The sequence below is a fragment of the Chiloscyllium plagiosum genome, unplaced genomic scaffold, assembly GCF_037043375.1.
Source record: "Chiloscyllium plagiosum isolate Xiang-an unplaced genomic scaffold, Cpla_swu_hap1 HiC_scaffold_48, whole genome shotgun sequence".
NCBI lineage: Eukaryota > Metazoa > Chordata > Chondrichthyes > Orectolobiformes > Hemiscylliidae > Chiloscyllium > Chiloscyllium plagiosum.
Window position 1 is genome coordinate 6,110,529 of NW_028270186.1, and position 19,351 is coordinate 6,129,879.

The window sequence follows — 19,351 nt, forward strand, 5'->3', positions numbered from 1 at the left end:
CACTCTGGTTAGTTGTCGGTTTGATTAGTAGTAGTTGAGTTTTGTCTTGGTTTTTCTTTTCGGTATCTCTTCTTTTGTTTAATAGATTTTGGCTATTAATTATTTAAGATTTAATTGTATATCAATGTTTATACTTGGGGTTTTTTTTATTTGTAAACTTGTAAAAACATGTTAAATTTTCAATAAAAATATCGATAAAAAAACATGAATTGTTTCTCTCCAGGTGTTACCAGATCACTGAGTTTCTTCACTAATTTCTACTTTTGTATAAGTTTTCTTTCTATGTCTCCTGATATTATTGCCCGAGGTGTGAAATAATTTCACAACTGGCTGGGATGCAACTACAATCTTTCAAAGCTGTTGGTACATAAGTAGGCTCGTTTGCCAAGTTTCAATCCCACAACAGCATCAAAGTACATGGTGCCATCATCTCAAGACGACTACAGGCTGTTCTCTCACCAAAGAGAGGCATTTGCAGGACAGTCATTTTTCAAACTGTGTTTAAACAACACTTCAATGAACCAAGTGGTGGGTAACTATGGGAACTTTATTGTAAAATGTTTTTCTCAGATCACATATGGGATAAACCACATGCATTTATGGAATAAAAACTGATCGAACTGCAGATGATGTAAATCATAAATAAAAACAAAAGTTGCAGGAAGAGCTCAGCAGGTCTGGCAGCATCTATGAAGAGAAATCAAAGTTAACGTTTCGGGTCCAGTGACCCTTCCTCATTACTAATGGTAGCTAGAAAATGTCAGTTTAAATGCATAATATAGGGTTGGCGGTTGGGGAAGGGATAAGGAGTAAACAATAGGTGGGGAGAGACAAGGGAGTGGATAAGGAGGGTGAGTAGCTGTTACTGGAGACTGTTAATGGCTAACAATCGGTAGCATGTAATGGCAGACGATGTGATAAAAGGCCTGGTGCATGGGGTAGGATGTTAAGACATGGGAGAGTTCAGGCCCTAAAATTATTGAACTCGATATTGAGTCTGGACCGCTGCAGGGTCCCCAAGTGGAAAATAAGGTGTTGTTCTTTCAGCTTGTGCTGAGCTTTGCCGTAGCACTGCAGCAAACCTGAGACGGAGATGTTGACCAGGGAACAGGTTGGTGTGTTAAAGTGGCAAGCAACTGAAAGCTCAGGGTCTTCATTGCAGGCAGCATGTAGATGTTCTGTGAAATGGCCACCCAGTCTACCCTTTGTTTCCCCAATGTAGGCAAGGCCACATTGTGAGTAGTGAAAACAGTAGATCAGATTGTGAGAGGTGGTGGCACAGTGACTCAGTGGTAAGCACTGTTTTGGCAGTTGCAGGGGAGGGTGCCATGGGGGGTTATTGGGAGTGAAGGAAGAGAGTACCAGGCTGTCCTGGAAGATGGACAACCGCTAAAGGTGGAATCCCCAATGTGGAAACAGGCCATTCTGTCGCACAATTCCACACCAACCCTTTGAAGGTCATCCCATCCACACCCATATCATCCTGAATTTCCCATGGCTAATGCACCTACTCTACGTATCCCTAAACACTACTGGTAATTTAACATGGCCAATCTAACTAACTTGCACATCTTTGGATTGTAGGAGAAAACTGGAGCACCTGAAAGATGGACAAGGAAGAGACCGTTCCCTCCAGGACACATTTCCTTCATTCATAACACCTACGCCCCCCACCCCCACTACCACCACAACACCTTTCCCGGCAACTGCTGAAGGTGTGACATTAGCCCATTTCCCTCCTCAGAATCCAAGGGCCCTAACAAACCTTCCAGGCGAAGCAGGACTTCTGTACCTGCACTTCTCATAACCCAGTCTATTGGATTCGCTGATCACAATGTGGTCTCCTCTATATTAGGGAAACAAACGGTCGACTGAGTAACTGATTTGCATGACATCTATGTGCCCCTGCAATACAGACCCTGAACTGACAATTGCCTGCCACTTTAACACACCACCTTGATCCCTGGCTAACATCTGTCTCAAACCTCCTGCTGGACTCCGGCAAAGTTCAAGTTGGAAGAATAAACCTCATTTTCTTCTTGGGGCCGCTGCAGCCCGCTACCCCATACACCAGGCCTTGTTATAGACTGCCAAACACACTTCCTATTGCACTCTCACCTGATGAAGGAGCGACGCTCTGAAAGCTAGTGTGCTTCCAATTAAACCTATTGGACTATAACCTGGTGTTGTGTGATTTTTAACTTTGTACACCCCAGTCCAACACCAGCATCTCCAAATCATACCTATTGTTAGCTACCAACAGTCTCCATGAATAGCTATTCATCCTCCTAGCCAGATCGTTAACCACTCCTTTGTCTGTCCAACTGTTCTCTCTCTCTTTGAGCTCTAGCAGCACCTATTGTTTACTCCTTACCTCCCCGCTCCCCACCCTATCTTCTGCATACAAACTGACATTTTTCTAGCTACCATCAGTTCTGATGAAGGGTCACCGGACCCAAAACATTTACTCTGATTTCTCTTCACCGATGCTGCCAGATCTGCTGAGCTTTACCAGCAACCCCTGTTTACGTTTATGTAACACCTTCGCAAAAGGCATCAATCCTAAACAATTATTGCATACCACTAAATCTGAACTGCAGTCAGGTTTTCAGAAAACAATTTTCCCCAGCTTAAGTTCCCTCAGACAGCCACTTCATTCAAAAACAGAAATTGCTGGAGAAACTCAACACGTCTGGCCGCACCTGTAGAGAAAAAAAGTCAACACATCTGTTTCAGTGACACTTTATCACAGAAATGTTAACTCTGCTTTCTCTCAAGCAATGCTGGCAGATCTTCTGATGTTTCTGCAGGACCTTCCGGTTTTGTTTTAGGTTTCCAGCGTATGCATTTGTCGGTTTTATTACAAACAGTTGATTCATCTGTTGTGTGTGTGTAGCTGATGGTGCAGAAAGGGCACAGTCAGTGACAGCAGCCTGGTCTTCTATTTATGCCTTGGGAACATTTTGATTCATGCCCCAGCCACACAAAAAGGGAACACTCAAGCTTAGTTTTCTCTCTGATCCAAGATTTTGGGAAAGCAAATCTGAGCAGGATGTAAACACTTAATGGGTAAGGTCCTAAAGAGTGTTACTAAACAAAGAGGCCTTGGACAGCAGGTTCATAGCTCCTTGAAAGTAGGAGTCACAGGAAGATAAGATAGAGAAGGCGGCATTTGGTATGCTTTCCTTTATTGGTCAGAGCACCGAGTACAGGAGTTCGGAGGTCATGTTGCGGCTGTACAAGACATTGGTTTGGCCACCTTTGGAATATTGCGTGCAATTCTGGTTTCCTTCCTATTGGAAGGATGTTGTGAAACTTCAAAGGGTTCAGAAAAGATTTACAAAAATGTTGCCAGGGTTGGAGGATTTGAACTATAGGGAGAGGTTGAATAGGCTGGGGCTGTTTTCCCTGGAGTGTCAGAGGCTGAGGCGTGACCTTATCGAGGTTTATAAAATCATTGGAGCATGGATAGGAAAAAGAGACAAAGTCTCTTCCCTGGTTTGGGACAGTCCAGAACTAGAGGGCATAGGTTTAGGAGAGGGGAAAGATATTAAAGAATTCTAGGGGGCAACTTTTTCACGTAGAGGATGGTGAGTGTGTGAATGGGCTGCCAGAGCAAGTGGTGGAGGTTAGTAAAATTACAACATTTAAAAGGCATCTGGATGGGTATATGAATAGGAAGGGTTTGGAGCGATATGGGCCCGGTGCTGGCAAGTGGGACTAGATTGGGGTAGGATATCTAGTCGGCATGGATGAGTTGGACTGAAGGGGCTGTTTCCATGCAGTACATCTCTATGACTCTCTGACATGAACTGGGCAGCACTTTCCAATCATTACATGTCAGCAGATGAGATGACATGTTCAAGCTCAGGAATGGAAGTTTAGCATTCTAATTTCAAGATAGCAGTGACATTAAGTGACCAAGGCTGGCAATCATCATGCATAAAACATCAATAACAGAATATATTTGCGTGAGAGTTAGTGACCGATGAATCATTCTCTCAAACCATGCAATCATTAGTTGTAGCGGGCATTGAAAGAAACAACTTGCCATATCCACCAAAAGTAAAACATGACACGTTTTATTCTCAACAACTTCACTTTAATACAGATGTTTCGAAATCTTTTTTATAATTTCTTCACGAAAACTAGAGATATACAGCACTATTGAACACTGGAATACAATTAAAATGAGCTGCAGTGGGAAAAAAGTTAATTATTTCTCACAGAGGCACATGAACAAGCATGGGGTGTGGGTAAAAGGCAATACATCCAACCCAGTTCAGATGCAGAAACACAAATGATATTCAGTATTTAAAATCCAAACGGGGCTTTCTTTGGGTGACTTCTTCAATGCATGATTGCTGTCTATATTGCTTTAAGGAAATCCAGTCTTGAACAGCAGTCATGTTGTCAAGCAGTAAACATAAATTGAGAAGTAAAATTCCTTCACCCGACAACCCCTGATCAAGCCACAAAAATGAAAATAAGCACAAATCTGATTGAATTCACCACTTCACACTTTAGTGTAACCTTAGTCAGTTCACTCAACCCATATCTTCAGCATGTACTAATTTTATTACTAATTTCTATTTTTAATCCTTGGTACTTAAACATCGTGTAAGCCATTGGGGAAAATCAACAAAGTCCAATCCCTGTTGTGGAAGCAGAGTGATCCAAATGGTCATCTTGCTCAGCTTGTGCTGAATTCACACATCTGGGCTTGGGCACTGGGTGAAGAGCCAAGATTGACCTTCAATATCATTGGGCCTCAGGTGGGAGAAGAGAAAAGCCAGGGTTCCTGCTCGTGCTTCCTCATCTCCAGTGACACCAGCTGCAAAGTCTGGATTCATCTCAGGTTACAGTGGCATTTGAAGGGGATACCAGCAGTGATCGGGCTGCCAATGTTAATCCCAATCCTACCCTAGCAAGATGCACAGCTTTGGACTGGGAAACGAGCAGTAAACAATAAGTGGAAACACCCGAATGAATATTTTGCACAGAGCACTGAAAATTCATTTCAATGCAACAAGAAATCTTGAGTGCATGTGCAGTGCCAGTTCACAATGCACTAAAATTGGGGATGGGGTTAAAGATGCCCTGCCACCCATTGCAAGCATGGGCTTTTCAAAAGGTGCATCCATGAAGCTAAGAAGCTGTAAACTATTTCGTGAAAGCAGAGCCGGTAAACACTGCAAAAATGACATGTTCCAATATGTGAAACAAGTTACTCAACTGAGACCACAAAGGAATGTCGTCCATAAACAGTTCAATCTGAAGTGTTGCTTCCAGCATTTTGCTCCTCATCCTGTCATTTTGCACTCATCAAAAACACTTGTCCTTTCACTCTTGAAATTATCCGGTGTGAGGACTGCATAAATGTTTAATGCATTCACATTAAATTCACTTGCCTAATTGATTTGACGATTTACTTTTCAATCAAAAAATTAAACATCTCAATAAAAATAGCAAAATAATGTCTTGCAAATGGGGTAGCCTCAGGGCTCTCATCAGAGTGACAGTGAGGTGATTGATGTCTCGAGGCAGGATACAGTCAGAGACCTGGAGGATTGGGGGAGGATTGTGAAAAAAAAACGCCTATGTCATCCTGCTGAAAAGGTAGAATAGAGTTGGGCAATGCAAGAAGTTTGGTACGTGGCTTGGAGTGTTGGAAAATCAACCCTGTAAGTGCACCTACTTGGTTTCAACAGGTCATTGCAGTTGAACCCATCAGCCAAATTAAAAGATCATCAGCCAAATCTTCTTTTCCCCCAGACCAATCTCCTTTTTAAAACATTGTTAACACACGTGAGGCTATTAAATAATGATATGGAACAAACAAAGCTGCAGCTCATTGCCTTTGGTAAACCTCTGATTTGGTGATGAATAAACCATGTCAAACTGACCTGAGCCTCCTTTTGTTGAACAGGGTTTCTGTTGCCTGTGCACTGTTCAGACACGTGACAGGATCTACGCTGTCTCACCAAAGCTACCTTATCCCTCCCCTCCACGCCTCATGCCACAATGATCCTCAATTTCAGTGCTAGAACTCCTCAGAGCATCATTCTCCCACAACCAGTGACCACTGAAGAAGATTCGTCAATCATTCCCAAATTAACAGGTGGCTTTCTACTTGGGGTATATCTGGAAAGGAGAATAAAAATGCTTAGGCGGTGAACTTGTAGTGGCCCAGATGAATCTGCAGAAGAGAATGCAGTCGGGAGAACCAAGCTGCCCTTAGGATTTCTATAGCAAGACACAACTATGGGTTGTCGAAACAATTGAGACATGTAAAATAAGTTACTGCAGCCTGGGAGAAACCTATACTTAAAAACCAAAGATGCCTGAACCTTAAAATGGAAGTTGGTAAGCGCATTGTAGTTGTAGTTTGCAAAGATGAGACCCCCTGATGGGAGACAAGCCAAATATTCCTCAAATGTTCCCTTTTCTTTTTGACTTGTTTGGTTGCTCTTAATTTTGACAATCTCCCATGAATCGCGATTTCCAACCCCTCAATGCCCCCATCACCTCCAACAGCACTGAGCCAGTACTCTCAAATGCCTTCCAAAGTCGGTATTATCTGCACAATGACACTCCAACTCTGTCACTTCTCTCTTTTGGTTAACAAGTTTTAAAACATAGGTGGGAGTGGGATTCAAATGTGTGTCACCACAAGAGAGTGGAACCTTAATCCACTCAGCTATGCAACCAGAACAAATGAGCTTGTGTGAAGCTGTGCTGTGAATTATTTTGAAAAATGACCAGTGAAACATTTGGAGCAAGACTGCAGCTTTTGCCTCAGAACTGAGCAAATTTCTATCCCATAGCCACGAGTTAAACCAGCTCACTGTTCATACTGGAAAGGTGTGCAGCAAGTTCCAGAATGTGCCTGCATCTCTATTTGTGCCAGACAGCTCTCAAAACCCATCAAGACAGGCCAGACATTAATGCATAAAGACATGCATAAAACCTTTCACTGAAACAGCCAAAGCCAAGGCCTTTGGATTTAAAGAGCAGAAACATACCATTCAGCTAAAACACTACATTATCTGCACAATCTCTGACCGTTTCTTTTGTGCCAAAGTGGGGAGTGCTTCCAAGTATCTGTGTACATTCAGAAACTCCGAAACCAATTCAAAACGTGATGGGGGCAGGGGGAACAAATGGATAGGAGCCAGAAAAGTCGCTGCAAAGTAGAACTGTTTTAGTCCAACACTTGCTCAAACCACTGCTGTCTTGGACCTTGGAGAAGCACAATGAAGTTCAAACAGCCCAAGTCTTTCAGTTTCAGTTAGGACAAAAGAAAAGGTGGAACAAACTGCTAAAGCCAAACAGAGACAATAAAATCTTATTCTCAGAATGAAGGGAGAACACAGTGCGCAAAATGATGGCCAGCATCGTAAGTAGTATTGGTATGTCAGCTAAGTTCCTGCTTCTTGCAGCCCTGCCCTGCTAGATGACAATGGCTTTCAGGCAGCCTGTGGCCACTTTGTGGAAACTTCTCAAAGGAGGCTTGTGGCAGATTTCCTTTATCAATTCATAACCGGTGACTCCCTTAAAATAAAAAGACAACTTGTGGAAACCACAAATGCTGGGCCTACATGGTAGAGCAGTCAGTTATCCACAAATAGCACAGAGGTTCTGACATTTCTAGGGACACACACATCAGAACTGGTCTTCCCTTTGTCATGGTTGGGGCAGAAGTACGTTATTCACGGTCCATAAGGTGTGTCGGGGCAGAAGTAGGGTATTCATGGGCTGATGATAAATTGCATGGCTTGTGGACCCTGGAATGTAGGAGCTGACAGGGAGGGCGAAAGGGTATCTCAGAGGGAAACTATTTCCTTCGATGGGATGGTCCAGAACAAGTGGGTATAACCTCAAACCAAATGCAGAGCTCCTTCATTCAAAGGTGATGACATACAATACTTTGACACACAAAGTCTGGAACTCTGCTCAAAAAAGCTGCTGAAGCTGGGGCTGAATTGAAAATTCAAAACTGGGACTGATAGCTTTTCATCAAGTGTGAGCTTCCTCAGCATTGTAGTTCAAGTTCAGATACAGATCAGCCAGAATCGAATTAGAGTGCCAAACAGCTGGATGAGCAGAATGGGCAGCTCCTGTTCCAATGAACTTTGTGCATGCTGGTTGACTGGCTGGATGTTACCAGCAGTTTCTGTTCGTGAAAATCCATTATTCGTACCAGTCTCCTGACTCGTCTTCTGGAATCATGTTTTATCCTTGTCTTAGCTTTCACATGCAAACACTGTGTGATATATAAGCAAGAAAAATTTCCCAAGAGGCTCCTGACCTCTTGCAATAAATCGAAGGCCACGTGATCAAATATCAATACAGGAAAAGCCACGTGAGCAGGTGACAGGAGCAGAGTTCAAGACAAGGTGCCTGCCCCTCAGGTCTCTCTAATGACCAGTTTTGAAGTGTAGATCCTTGGGGAGGAGAAGGTGGGGGAGAAGCGAGAACCTAATGCATTGACACTGGAGTCTCATCATGAGAAACTTGCGACAATTCAATGGCAAGACAGTTTTCATGCTCACACAGGGAAGACAGCAAGGTTTAATGGGATCCCAATAAAGATGTCAAGTTCTTGAACTGCCATTTGGTGCGTGAAATCCTGCCAAATTTAACAGGCCAGCAAAAGTGACCACAGAACAGAGGCACAGTCTTTCTCAGACTGGGTTTGAAGTTCATCAAAGGCAGTACATCTCTCTGCAGTCCTCCTCCTCCTCACTCAACACAGTTTCCACATGCACACGGCAACTGAATGGTCAGCTGAGAACACAGCACAAAACGTCACTCTAAACCTCACTGCACCCTCTGGATCAGTCAGAACAAAGTGGCAAATCCAAGAGCTTATTTCCCCCAGAAACAACTGCACCGATTTCGGTGAATTCCTGACTTCATCCATGACGGGTCAAGCCTGGAGAACGGAAGCTGCGGACAAACTTAGGAGGCTTTTCTTTTGAATGGAAATATCTTCTGGTATCCATTGCGTGGACCATGAACAATCTATTGAAATTCCAAAGAACTGTGATTTTTAAAAACTAAGGAGGGAACCTACGACACTCATGTGCCAATACCTTATTTGGTAATTTTTTTTAGCAGCATTTTAACTATTATTGCCAACATTGCCATTCAACTTCTTCTCTCATCAGTGCCAATGCACTTCCAAACCCAGCTCCTTCAGGCATCACTACCTGAGAACTAGTACTGGACGGCAAGCTGCTGCCTTGCTTGCAAGGCAGGGTGGTGTGACCACCACAAAGTTTCATGAACACTTACATAATAACACTGACTGTAAACTACGTGCATCTTCAAATGTAGTTTTGGGATTGTGATTTGTTTGGAAATTAAAATAATCTTTGTTGATGGACAGCACACTGACTGTTGAAGGGAGTGGTCATGTACTTGAGCCAAAAAAATCATTTCTCAACATATACCTCTTCTTGGTAAATTGCAAAATTCTTACTGGGGATGAAAGTTTGGGGTGTAAGTTAATTGTTTCAAACCTCCTCAACGTATTTTTTACGTTTATTCCAAGAACTTGATATCTCCGGGGGAGTCACTCAAACAAAGGATGTCAGCTAACTTCTGGTGACACTCAGAGTTGCAATCATTGTGTCAAATCAATGGGCAAACACTGAAGGAATCTATGATTGTATCACTCAGATCTAGTGTTCATTGTGCAATCAAACAGCATTTACATAGCACAAAATGTCACTCTATACCTCACTGCACACTTCTGGAGGGCAGCAGTGTCAAGAATAGCAGCAGAATTGTGTTACTGTCAATGTCGAGAAGCACACAGTACCCCAATTCATCGTCTGGAAATAAACAAGTCTGCTTTTAAAAGGCACTGTTAAATTACATTTTTTCTCCTTCAATTTATAGTTAGGCAGCTTAGTAACATTTGGTTGTATGGTAGTGCTTTATATTTACACATTTAATGCAGTGTATAAAAGAAAATCATGTCCGCAAGGAGGCAAATCACTTGAAGGACTGAACACTGTGCAATGTGAAACATGAGTCTTGTGCGATTTTGGTCATCCCAGCTTCTAAATTGAGGCTGAAGCTAAGATCAAGCACACAACCTCAATGAAGAGGTGTGAAAATGCAGAGAGATATCCAAGCGAACTGCAAACGTGAGCCACTTGATGTTCTTCGCGCATTGTCGAGGCCTGGCTGAACCATGCTTGTCTGGAATCCATAAAACAGGCACAATGTGGAATCGGCTTCAGGCTTGACAACCTTCAGTGCCTTGATCAGGTTGAAGGTGGTGATCTTTTCTGCCACAATTAGGGTCTTTCAGAGCAATACAAGATTATTTGCACAATGCCATGGCCTGAGATTTCGACAAATTAGCAGGTTCGATACAGTTCTGTGAAGGTGATTATAAAGAGAGCATCATGGTCCTTAGCTGGCCAAGTGTTTCTAGTGAGATGCTGCAAATATGAAACCCATGCTTCGGCCAAATCACTCACTCGCACCTTAAGGCTTTGGATTTCGGGATTTAGAGGGAAAAGGTGCTGCAGCAAAGGGGTCAGCTTGTGAAGTCCTGAGGTGCAGGGAGGCAGGGTTGTCAGCTCCTCGCACTCCCTGCATTTTATCAGGAATGGCTGGCTGGTTCTGTGGCTCATCCTCCACCTTGTAGTGACGTGAGTATTTGGCCAGGGCCCGAGGTCGGAAGGGCTGAGGGCTAACAGCCGCCAGTAACCCTTCTTGACTCAGAAAGGTGCCGGGCAGTGGGTGCATTTGGTGGTTTGCAAAGTCTGTAGAATTCTTTAAGGGCTCCATTGATCGGTGAGCTGCCGCTACATCCCTGGACTCTTGCTGGCTACTGGCTTTGAAGGTTCCGGCAGGATGTTGGACTCCCCCGGATGATTCGGTGCACGGCTCTTCGAAACCAGGGAACTTACTCTGGCTGACCTGAAGGCCACCCTGGGCCGTGCCGCCGAACTGAGTGTGCTCGGGCATTTCTTCACCGGCATTTGCGACTGGTGGGTAGGGAACTGTCTCCTGCAAAGTTGCCAGAGTTTTCTTTTTCGAGAACGGAGCCCTGGAGAAGACGTCAACCTCCTCAATTGGATTTCGAGCGGGGCTGACTTTGGCCTTGAAAGGGGCCTTGGTGAAAACATCGACAGTGCACTCTCCGACCTCAGCACTCCTTGGGCTTCCAAAGGGAGCCGCAGAAAACACATCCGCCTCGACTGTGCTTCCTTCGCTTGTCTCCTTGGCTGGGGCTTCCGACAGAGTTGTGGCACCTGAACGGACATGCCCACGCTGTCCTTCGACCATGTTCTGACCTTTCCCGGTCTCCTCATCCTCTTCCGAATCCATCAGGAGGGGTCTGTGGCCACTGCTGTCCAACAGGTCGCCACCATCTTCGATGCATTCGTCATCGCTGCTGTGCACAGAGTTGGAGTTGGATAGGTGGGCTTGGCCAGGCCAGTTCATACTTAGGTTGCCACACCCTTTGGATTCACCGAGCTCGGAAGTGGTGCACGCAGTCGCCAGGAACTGCTCCGCGGGAAAACTGGTTCCATCAGCTGGGAAACCTGGGAAGAGAACAACAGCTGGTTATTCCACAATGAAAGCAGGGTGGCGCTCCCTCAGCGCACCAAGATCAACACTGAACACACAGAGGAATCATTGGTCAGAGGAACATGAATAAATTCCCAATATTTTCCAAAGACAATCTGCTGCAAGCCTTTATACCACCAGCACGCAGGAGTCAGGGCCCCACAGTGCACTGAAATGTCAGTGACAGTACGTTGTTTTGGGAGTCACATTAAGCACTACTAGCTCATCGCAGCAGTCAGGTGAAGAGGTTTGATAGGACTCTGCTCATGGTGCTATCAGGCTCAAATGACCGTGAAAGATCTGGGCTGTCACACCAGAGGAAGGTCATTGCAAACTCGCCAACGTCTGAACCCAGAAGTTAGTTGTGGAAATATAATGCTTCCTATGTTCACAGGCGGACAGAGAGAGCAGTTGGGACGGACAGAGCGATGGACCGGCAAGCAGACGGGGCAGGGCAAGCGGGACAGAGTGAGCGAGAGGCTGGATTGTGAACGAAGGCGGCAACACACGATGCTGTTCTCCACATACCAAGCTGCACTCTGCCACTTCTGGAAGACTCACTTATGCTCTGCCGCAGCATCAGAGCATGACTCATACCAAATATCAGTTTTCTAAAAGCTTTGATTCAAGGCTTGTCCCTGTCTTCAGTCACCATCCCTTTCCCTCTGACTGAGCACTAACTAACAAACACTGTGAGCCAAATCCCAGCATGTTAAAAGCTGCTGGAAGAGGACCTCACACCCCAACACACACTGCACTTGCACCTTCAAACACATTCCAGCCCCTGACTCCTCCTTGCTGTATTAAGGACACAGTGGTCTGTGAAAGGGAGAAACACATAGATTGCTTTTGGTGCCATGGATCACTCTGATGTCACAATACCTCAGTGACAGGAACCAAGAAGCACTGCATCTGTGGAAGCAGAATGGGAATTTCAGTCGGCACATGAATAACAAACACATGCAATCACAAGGAAAAGGTACCTAGCAACATGACTCAGTTGGAGATAATCTGTAAAACTGTGAAGGTACAGAACTGATGAGACACGATTATTTCAAGAATTCTCAAGCTGATTAAAAAGTGCTTTGTGGGCATTCTGCAATCAGAAATGCTTTGGCATGTACTCTAAGATAATTGACTGAGCGGGAGAATTCCAGAAGGAATTCTGGAGCGTACAAAAGTTGAGAGAAGCTTGAACTGAGATCCCAGTTCCACTGAACAATGGAGAAAGTTCAAGCAGGAACCTTGGGCCCAATGAAACACCAGAGAGACCTGGTTCATGTATGTTAACTGCCAAAGCTCACTCAGATCACAACAGAGTTTCCTGTATTTTAGTGCTAGAAGGCCACAAGACGTGGGCTTAGCTAGATTTCAGCTTCTGAATCATCCCATCTAATTAGTAATTGTAACCTTCCAATTCTTGATGCATGCTTCTGCGTTGACTCTCACCACCGCTATCTCCAACTATTGCACAATAGAACATAGAACATTACAGCGCAGTACAGGCCCTTCGGCCCTCGATGTTGTGCCGCCCTGTCATACTAATCTGAAGCCCATCCCACCTACACTATTCCATGTACATCCATATGCCTGTCCAATGACGACTTAAATGAACTTAAACTTAGCGAATCTACTACCATTGCAGGCAATACATTCCATATCCTTACTACTCTCTGAGTAAAGAAACTACCTCTGATATCTGTATCTCCCCTCACTTTGAAGCTGAGTCCCCTTGTGTTTGCCTTCCCCATGCTTGGAAAAAGGCTCTCCCTGTCCATCCTATCTAACCCTCTGATTATCTTGTATGTCTCTTTTAAGTCACCTCTCAACCTTCTTCTCTGTAGCAAGAACAACCTCAAGTCCCTCAGCCTTTCCTCATAAGGCATTCCCTCCATACCAGGCAACATCCTAGTAAATCTCCTCTGCACCCTCTCCAAAGCTTCCACATCCTTCTTATAATGCGGTGACCAGAACTGTACACAATACTCCAAGTGTGGCCATACCAGAGCTTTGTACAGCTGCAGCATAACCTCCTGGTTCCGGAACTCAATCCCTCTATTAATAAAGGCCAAAACACTTGTGTGCCTTCTTAACAACCCTGTCAATCTGGGTGGCAACTTTCAGGAATCTGTGTACATGGACACCGAGATCTCTCTGCTCATCCGCACTCCCTAGAATCCTACCATTAGTCCAGTACTCCGCATTCCGATTACTCCGTCCAAAGTGTATCACCTCACACTTGTCCACATTAAATTCCATTTGCCACCTCTCAGCCCAGCTCTGCAGCCTTCATCCACTATCCACAACTCCACCCACCTTCGTGTCGTCCGCAAATTTGCTAACCCACCCTTCTATGCCCTCATCCAGGTCATTTATAAAAACGACGAACAGCAGTGGACCTAATACTGACCCTTGTGGTACGCCGCTAGTAACTGGACACCAAGATGAACATGTTCCATCAACTACAACCCTCTGTTTTCTTTCAGTCAGCCAATTACTGATCCAAACTGCTATGTCTCCCACAATCCCATTCCTCCACATTTTGTCTAATAGCCTACTGTGGGGAACCTTATCGAACGCCTTGCTGAAATCCATAGACACCACATCAACCGGTTTACTCTCATCTACCTGTTTGGTCACTTTGTCAAAAAACTCAATAAGATTCGTTAGGCACGACCTACCCTTCACAAAACCATGCTGACTGTCCCTGATCAGATTATTCTTTTCTAGATGGTTATAAATCCTATCTCTTATAACCTTTTCCAACACTTTACTAACAACTGAAGTGAGACTCACTGGTCTGTAATTACCAGCGTTGTCTCTACTACCCTTTTAGAATAGGGGAACCACATTTGCTATCCTCCAGGCCTCAGGCACTGTTCCTGCTGACAATGATGATTTGAAGATCAATGCCAAAGGCTCGGCAATCTCTTCCCTTGCTTCTCAGAGGATCTGAGGATAGATCCCATCTGGCCCAGGGGACTTGTCTATCTTCACATTCTGTAATACCTCAATTTCTTCTAGTCTAGATGAAAGTTTCTCTGTATCTTCCTCGCCAACATTGTCATTTTCTATGTTGAACACTGTTGAAAAATATTTATTTAGTGTTTCCCCATCTCCTCTGCCTCCGCCCACAACTTCCCACTACTATCCTTGATTGGCCCTAATTTAACTCTCGTCATTCTTTTATTCCTGACATACCCATGGAAAGCCTTAGGATTAACCCTGATCCTATCCGCCAACAACTTCTCATGTCTCCTTCTAGCTCTTTTCTGAGCTCTCTTTTTAGGTCTTTCCTGGCTTCCTTGTAACCCTATAGCGCACTATCTGAGTTTTCACATTTTGCCCTATCATAAGCCTTCTTCTTTTTCTTGACCATAGATTCCACTTTCTTAGTAAACCACAGCTCACCCGTTCTATAACGTCCGCCCTGTCTAACAGGTACATACTTATCTAGGACACCCTGGAGCTTTTCTTTGAATAAGTTCCACATTTTTAATGTGCTCATCCCCTGCAGTTTCCTCCCCCAATCTACGCTTCCTAAATCTTTCCTAATTGCATCATAGTTTCCCTTCCCCCAGCTGTAACCCCTGCTCGGTGGAGTACACCTCTGCCTTTCCATCACTAATGTAAACTTGACAGGATTGTGATCTCTGTCTCCAAAGTGCTCACCTACTTCCACATCTAACACCTGGCCAGGCTCGTTACCCAGTACTAAATCTAAAGTGGCTTCACCCCTTGTTGGCCTGTCTACATACTGTGTCAGGAAGCCCTCCTGCACACACTGGACAAAAACTGACCCATCTATAGTACTCGTACTGTAGTGTTCCCAGTCAATATTTGGATCGTAGGAGTCCCCCATGACAACTACCCTGTCTCTCTCACTCCTATCGAGAATCATCTTTGCAATCCTTTCCTCTACATCTCTGGGACTATTCGGAGGCCTATAGAAAACTCCCAACATGGTGACTTCTCCTTACCTGTTTCTAACCTCAGCCCATACAACCTCAGTCCTTTCTACAACTGTAATATTGTCCCTGATCAATAATGCCACACCTCCCCCTCTTTTACCATCTTGTCTGTTCTTACTGATAATAGAACTTGCAATTTATTAAACATACAGTAATTCAGCTGTACAGCACAGAAACAGATCTTTCGGTCCAACTCATCCATGCTGACCAGATACCGTGGGCGGCACAGTGTCTCAGTGGTTAGCACTGTTACCTCACTGCGCCAGGGACCTGGGTTCGATACCTGCCTCAGGTGACTGTCTGTGTGAGTTTGCACATTCTTCCAGTGTCTGTGTGGGTTTCCTCGGGGTGGTCTCGATTCCTCCCACAATCCAAAGATGTGCAGGTCAGGTGAATTAGCCATGCTAAATTGCCCATAGTGTTAGGTGCATTGGTCAAGGGTAAATATAGGGTAGGGGAATGGGTTTGGGTGTGATCAGCATGTAACTGATTCTCTGGCTCCCCAGCTAAAACTTGACCAGCAGCTTCAAACAGATTGCTCGCTAAAACCAAACCAAGCCAGAAAATACCCTGAACTGGGAGAACTGGCCACCCCTTTCATTATACAAATGATTTTCAAAAATCCATTTATCTGAGGCAGTATCTGTTAGCCATAATCAAAGGGCAAACCTCAGTCAAATCAGAACCTCTGGCATTGACAAATGTTTTGAAAAAAAAACAAAGGACAATATAACCTTTTTAAAGGAGCAGCATCATCACAAGTGGCTATGCAAACATCGGAGGTATTAGCAAAGCTGCAGGCCACGCGTCACTAATGGATAAGATACGATTCTGGAGAAAGCGCTTCCAGGAGGCAAATCTGCCTAGTTCTGAAGACAACCAAGGTTTGAAATCCAAAACGCACAACAAGCACACACACTGAGCTTCTTACACTTGGTGTTTTCATTCCATCCATCTAATACAAACAAGGAAAATACACAGAGGAGAAAAGGGCCATTTTCTTGGCCACTGGATCACAGCTGAGCTTAGAAGCTGCAGTGTCCTCTCATACAGGGAGCCAATTGGAAGACAGCACAAAGAGGGGTTGACCTAGGCCTAAGTTGTTGGATGAACGATGTAACAGACTGCTTGCTTAGATAAGTCAACTGGATATTTGAGGGTGGCACCATACAGATAAGAACGAAATGTCACCACAGATCTCCCAGGAGTTGCTCCAAGCTACAACAATACAAGCATCTGCTGGAAACAATGGCAGACTGAAGACAGCAATACATATAGATTGCAGAATTATTATCTTAAACCAGATTTTTTGAAAAAAAATTGTCTCATCAGTCCTGCGCTTCTTAGCTTCAGATGTATTTTACCACTAAGCCCAATATTTACAGTGGGTCAACAAAAAATGTTTCCACTTTGGGGCACACAAAATTCACTTTGCATTTTAATTCTGCAAATGCAAGCAACTCGATGGAAGCACACAAATGGAATTGGTTTCAACAGCATCACACAGACTGACAGTTAGTTCACAAGACGTGCAGAGTCATACTCAACATGCAACAGAAAAACAAAAGCAGTTTCCGGATACTGTACACTATGTCCATCACTGTAAAACTCCATCCTGCTCATGAATAATACAGTCTGCAACATGCAGACAGAATTTCAAATTCGAAAACTAATACTGACATTGTGCATCTCAGTGTAAAACCCTTCATCTTTTTGGATTGCGGATTTAATCCACACACTGACTTGTCAAAAATAAATCTCACCAAATGCTGATGCATTGCATCAAACTGCTGCAGAAATAAACAGATTAGGGCTAAAAGCTCATTGCGGATGTCACAAAAATAAGTTTGAACAGGATTCTGAACTATCAGGTTATCCAACTGCAACTGGAATTAATTTTTGACATTCAGAAGGTTTCAGAAATGCACTTAAAAAGGTTCTTACCTGGGCACACTGACCATTAGGCTTTGAAAGGCCATGTCTGCCAACTTCCGGGTGCATTTACACAAAAGCTCAGGTAGAGTTTAGTACAGTTTAGAAACTGATCAATACATCTTTCATTTTATTTCTCTTGTCCTCACCTTTTGATGGTTTTTCACCTCGATGCATTTTCATTTTTGCAATCTGGATTCTATACCAATGTACCGCATGGGTTTTCAATAGCAAGATTTAAAAGTAATGTTCTTCATTATCTTTTAAAATACAAGTGCATTAATTTCCAACTTATCACTCGAATTTGGGCTGGGGCTTTGTAGTTGTGCACTCATTTTCAGCTTCCCTCCTCTGCTCAGATTTCCCATTGCCTCAGTCCATCAGCATCAACAAACCATTAATAACACTGGTCGGATTTGACAAAACTGCTTGACAACACCACATTGCTTAAACCCACCTCAAGGAGAGTACCAGTAATGCTACCCATGCAACATGACCAACTACCAATGCCAACATGGAACAAAGTTGCACTTCATTGGAAACACTGAATTGTGGACCCACCATCATGAGAAACCAGATGGATACCCAACTAAGGTTTTCTGTATTTATTCACAGGATGTGATAATGCTGGTTAGACCTACATTTATTGCCAAAAGGGTCATTAAGAGTCAACCACATTGCTGTGGGTTTGGAGTTACATGTAAGCTGCACCAGATAAGGTCGATTTCCTTGCCTAAAGGACATTAGTGAAGCAGATAGGTTTTCTGACATTTAGCCATTATTTCATGATCATCATGAGACTCTTAGATCCAGATTTTCCTTGAATACAAATCCAGCTTCTGCCACGGTGGGATGTGAACCTGGGTATCTGGTTTAACAGTCTAATGGTAATACCATTGGGTCTTCACCTCCACTTAAACTGAATAGAAGAAATGGTTCATCCAACCGTGGGGTTGGGGGTCGAAGCCAGGTCTCTCAGCACTGTGAATCAGTTTGCCTCACCTTTCTCTCTTCATTGTAACTGCAAGGTGTGATATTGGGGGTCATTTTTTAAACCCTGATAAAACTGATATTTCTGTGATAATTTACTGGTGCAGCACTCGTGTCTATTATTGATCATACTGTCCGAATCAATTAAGGTGCTGCTGTGCTCCCAATGGGGAGCTTTGTGCTGGAGGTCTGGGCCAGATTCATGACTTAAAATGAAATTTCTTGGTGTTCACTGTACCACTGTGTTACAAATTCACCCTCCAACCATGGACCAACAAGCAGCTGCTTTACTCTCCCATCAACTCAATTTGTTGGGGGAAAAATAAATCTTAAATTTATGAGAGTTTGCACAATTCATATGTTATCACTATCCAAACCTGTAATCTTTCACAGTGAACTACTGCAATGTTTAAAATAACTTGGCAGCAATGATGGAGGAGATTTAAATATCTTCAAATAAAACAAGAACTTCTCTGCCAACCTTCAGCAATGGAGATGAAGACACAATACAAATCTTATTTTAAGATATATGCATCAAAACATTATTTATTGGGAAAATGATCACTTGGATACATTACAATGTAAAGTATAGATACAACGTCATAATTGGCAATCCCCCTTTTAGTCACTAGAATCTGTACAAAAATAGTCTGCTTTGATTTGTAGCTTTACTCTGGTCAGTAATGCTTCAAACATTCACTCTTCTGCACTACTTAATGTCAACAAGCATGCCAATAAGTACTGTGACTGCAGAGAATAGGGGCTGGGGCATCTCTCCTTTAGCGGGAGTTGCACAGGACTGTAGGACTCTTTTTACAACAAAACCTATCCTTGGCAGGCAGGCCATGGTGGTTTGGAGT

The 19,351-nt window shown here is 43.8% G+C and overlaps 1 protein-coding gene across 11 annotated transcripts in view; it reads right to left on the minus strand.

Moving 5' to 3' along the window:
- Positions 1–4,055: 4,055 nt before the first annotated feature.
- aak1b (AP2 associated kinase 1b) overlaps positions 4,056–19,351 on the minus strand; it is a 127,745-nt gene continuing 112,449 nt past the window's right edge. For all 11 annotated transcript variants that reach the window (XM_087984245.1, XM_043681260.2, XM_087984246.1 and 8 more), the window contains one exon: positions 4,056–11,573. In XM_087984245.1, the coding sequence (XP_087840371.1) occupies positions 10,507–11,573 (1,067 nt within the window). In that variant the 3' untranslated portion in view covers positions 4,056–10,506. The remainder of the gene's footprint in view (positions 11,574–19,351) is intronic.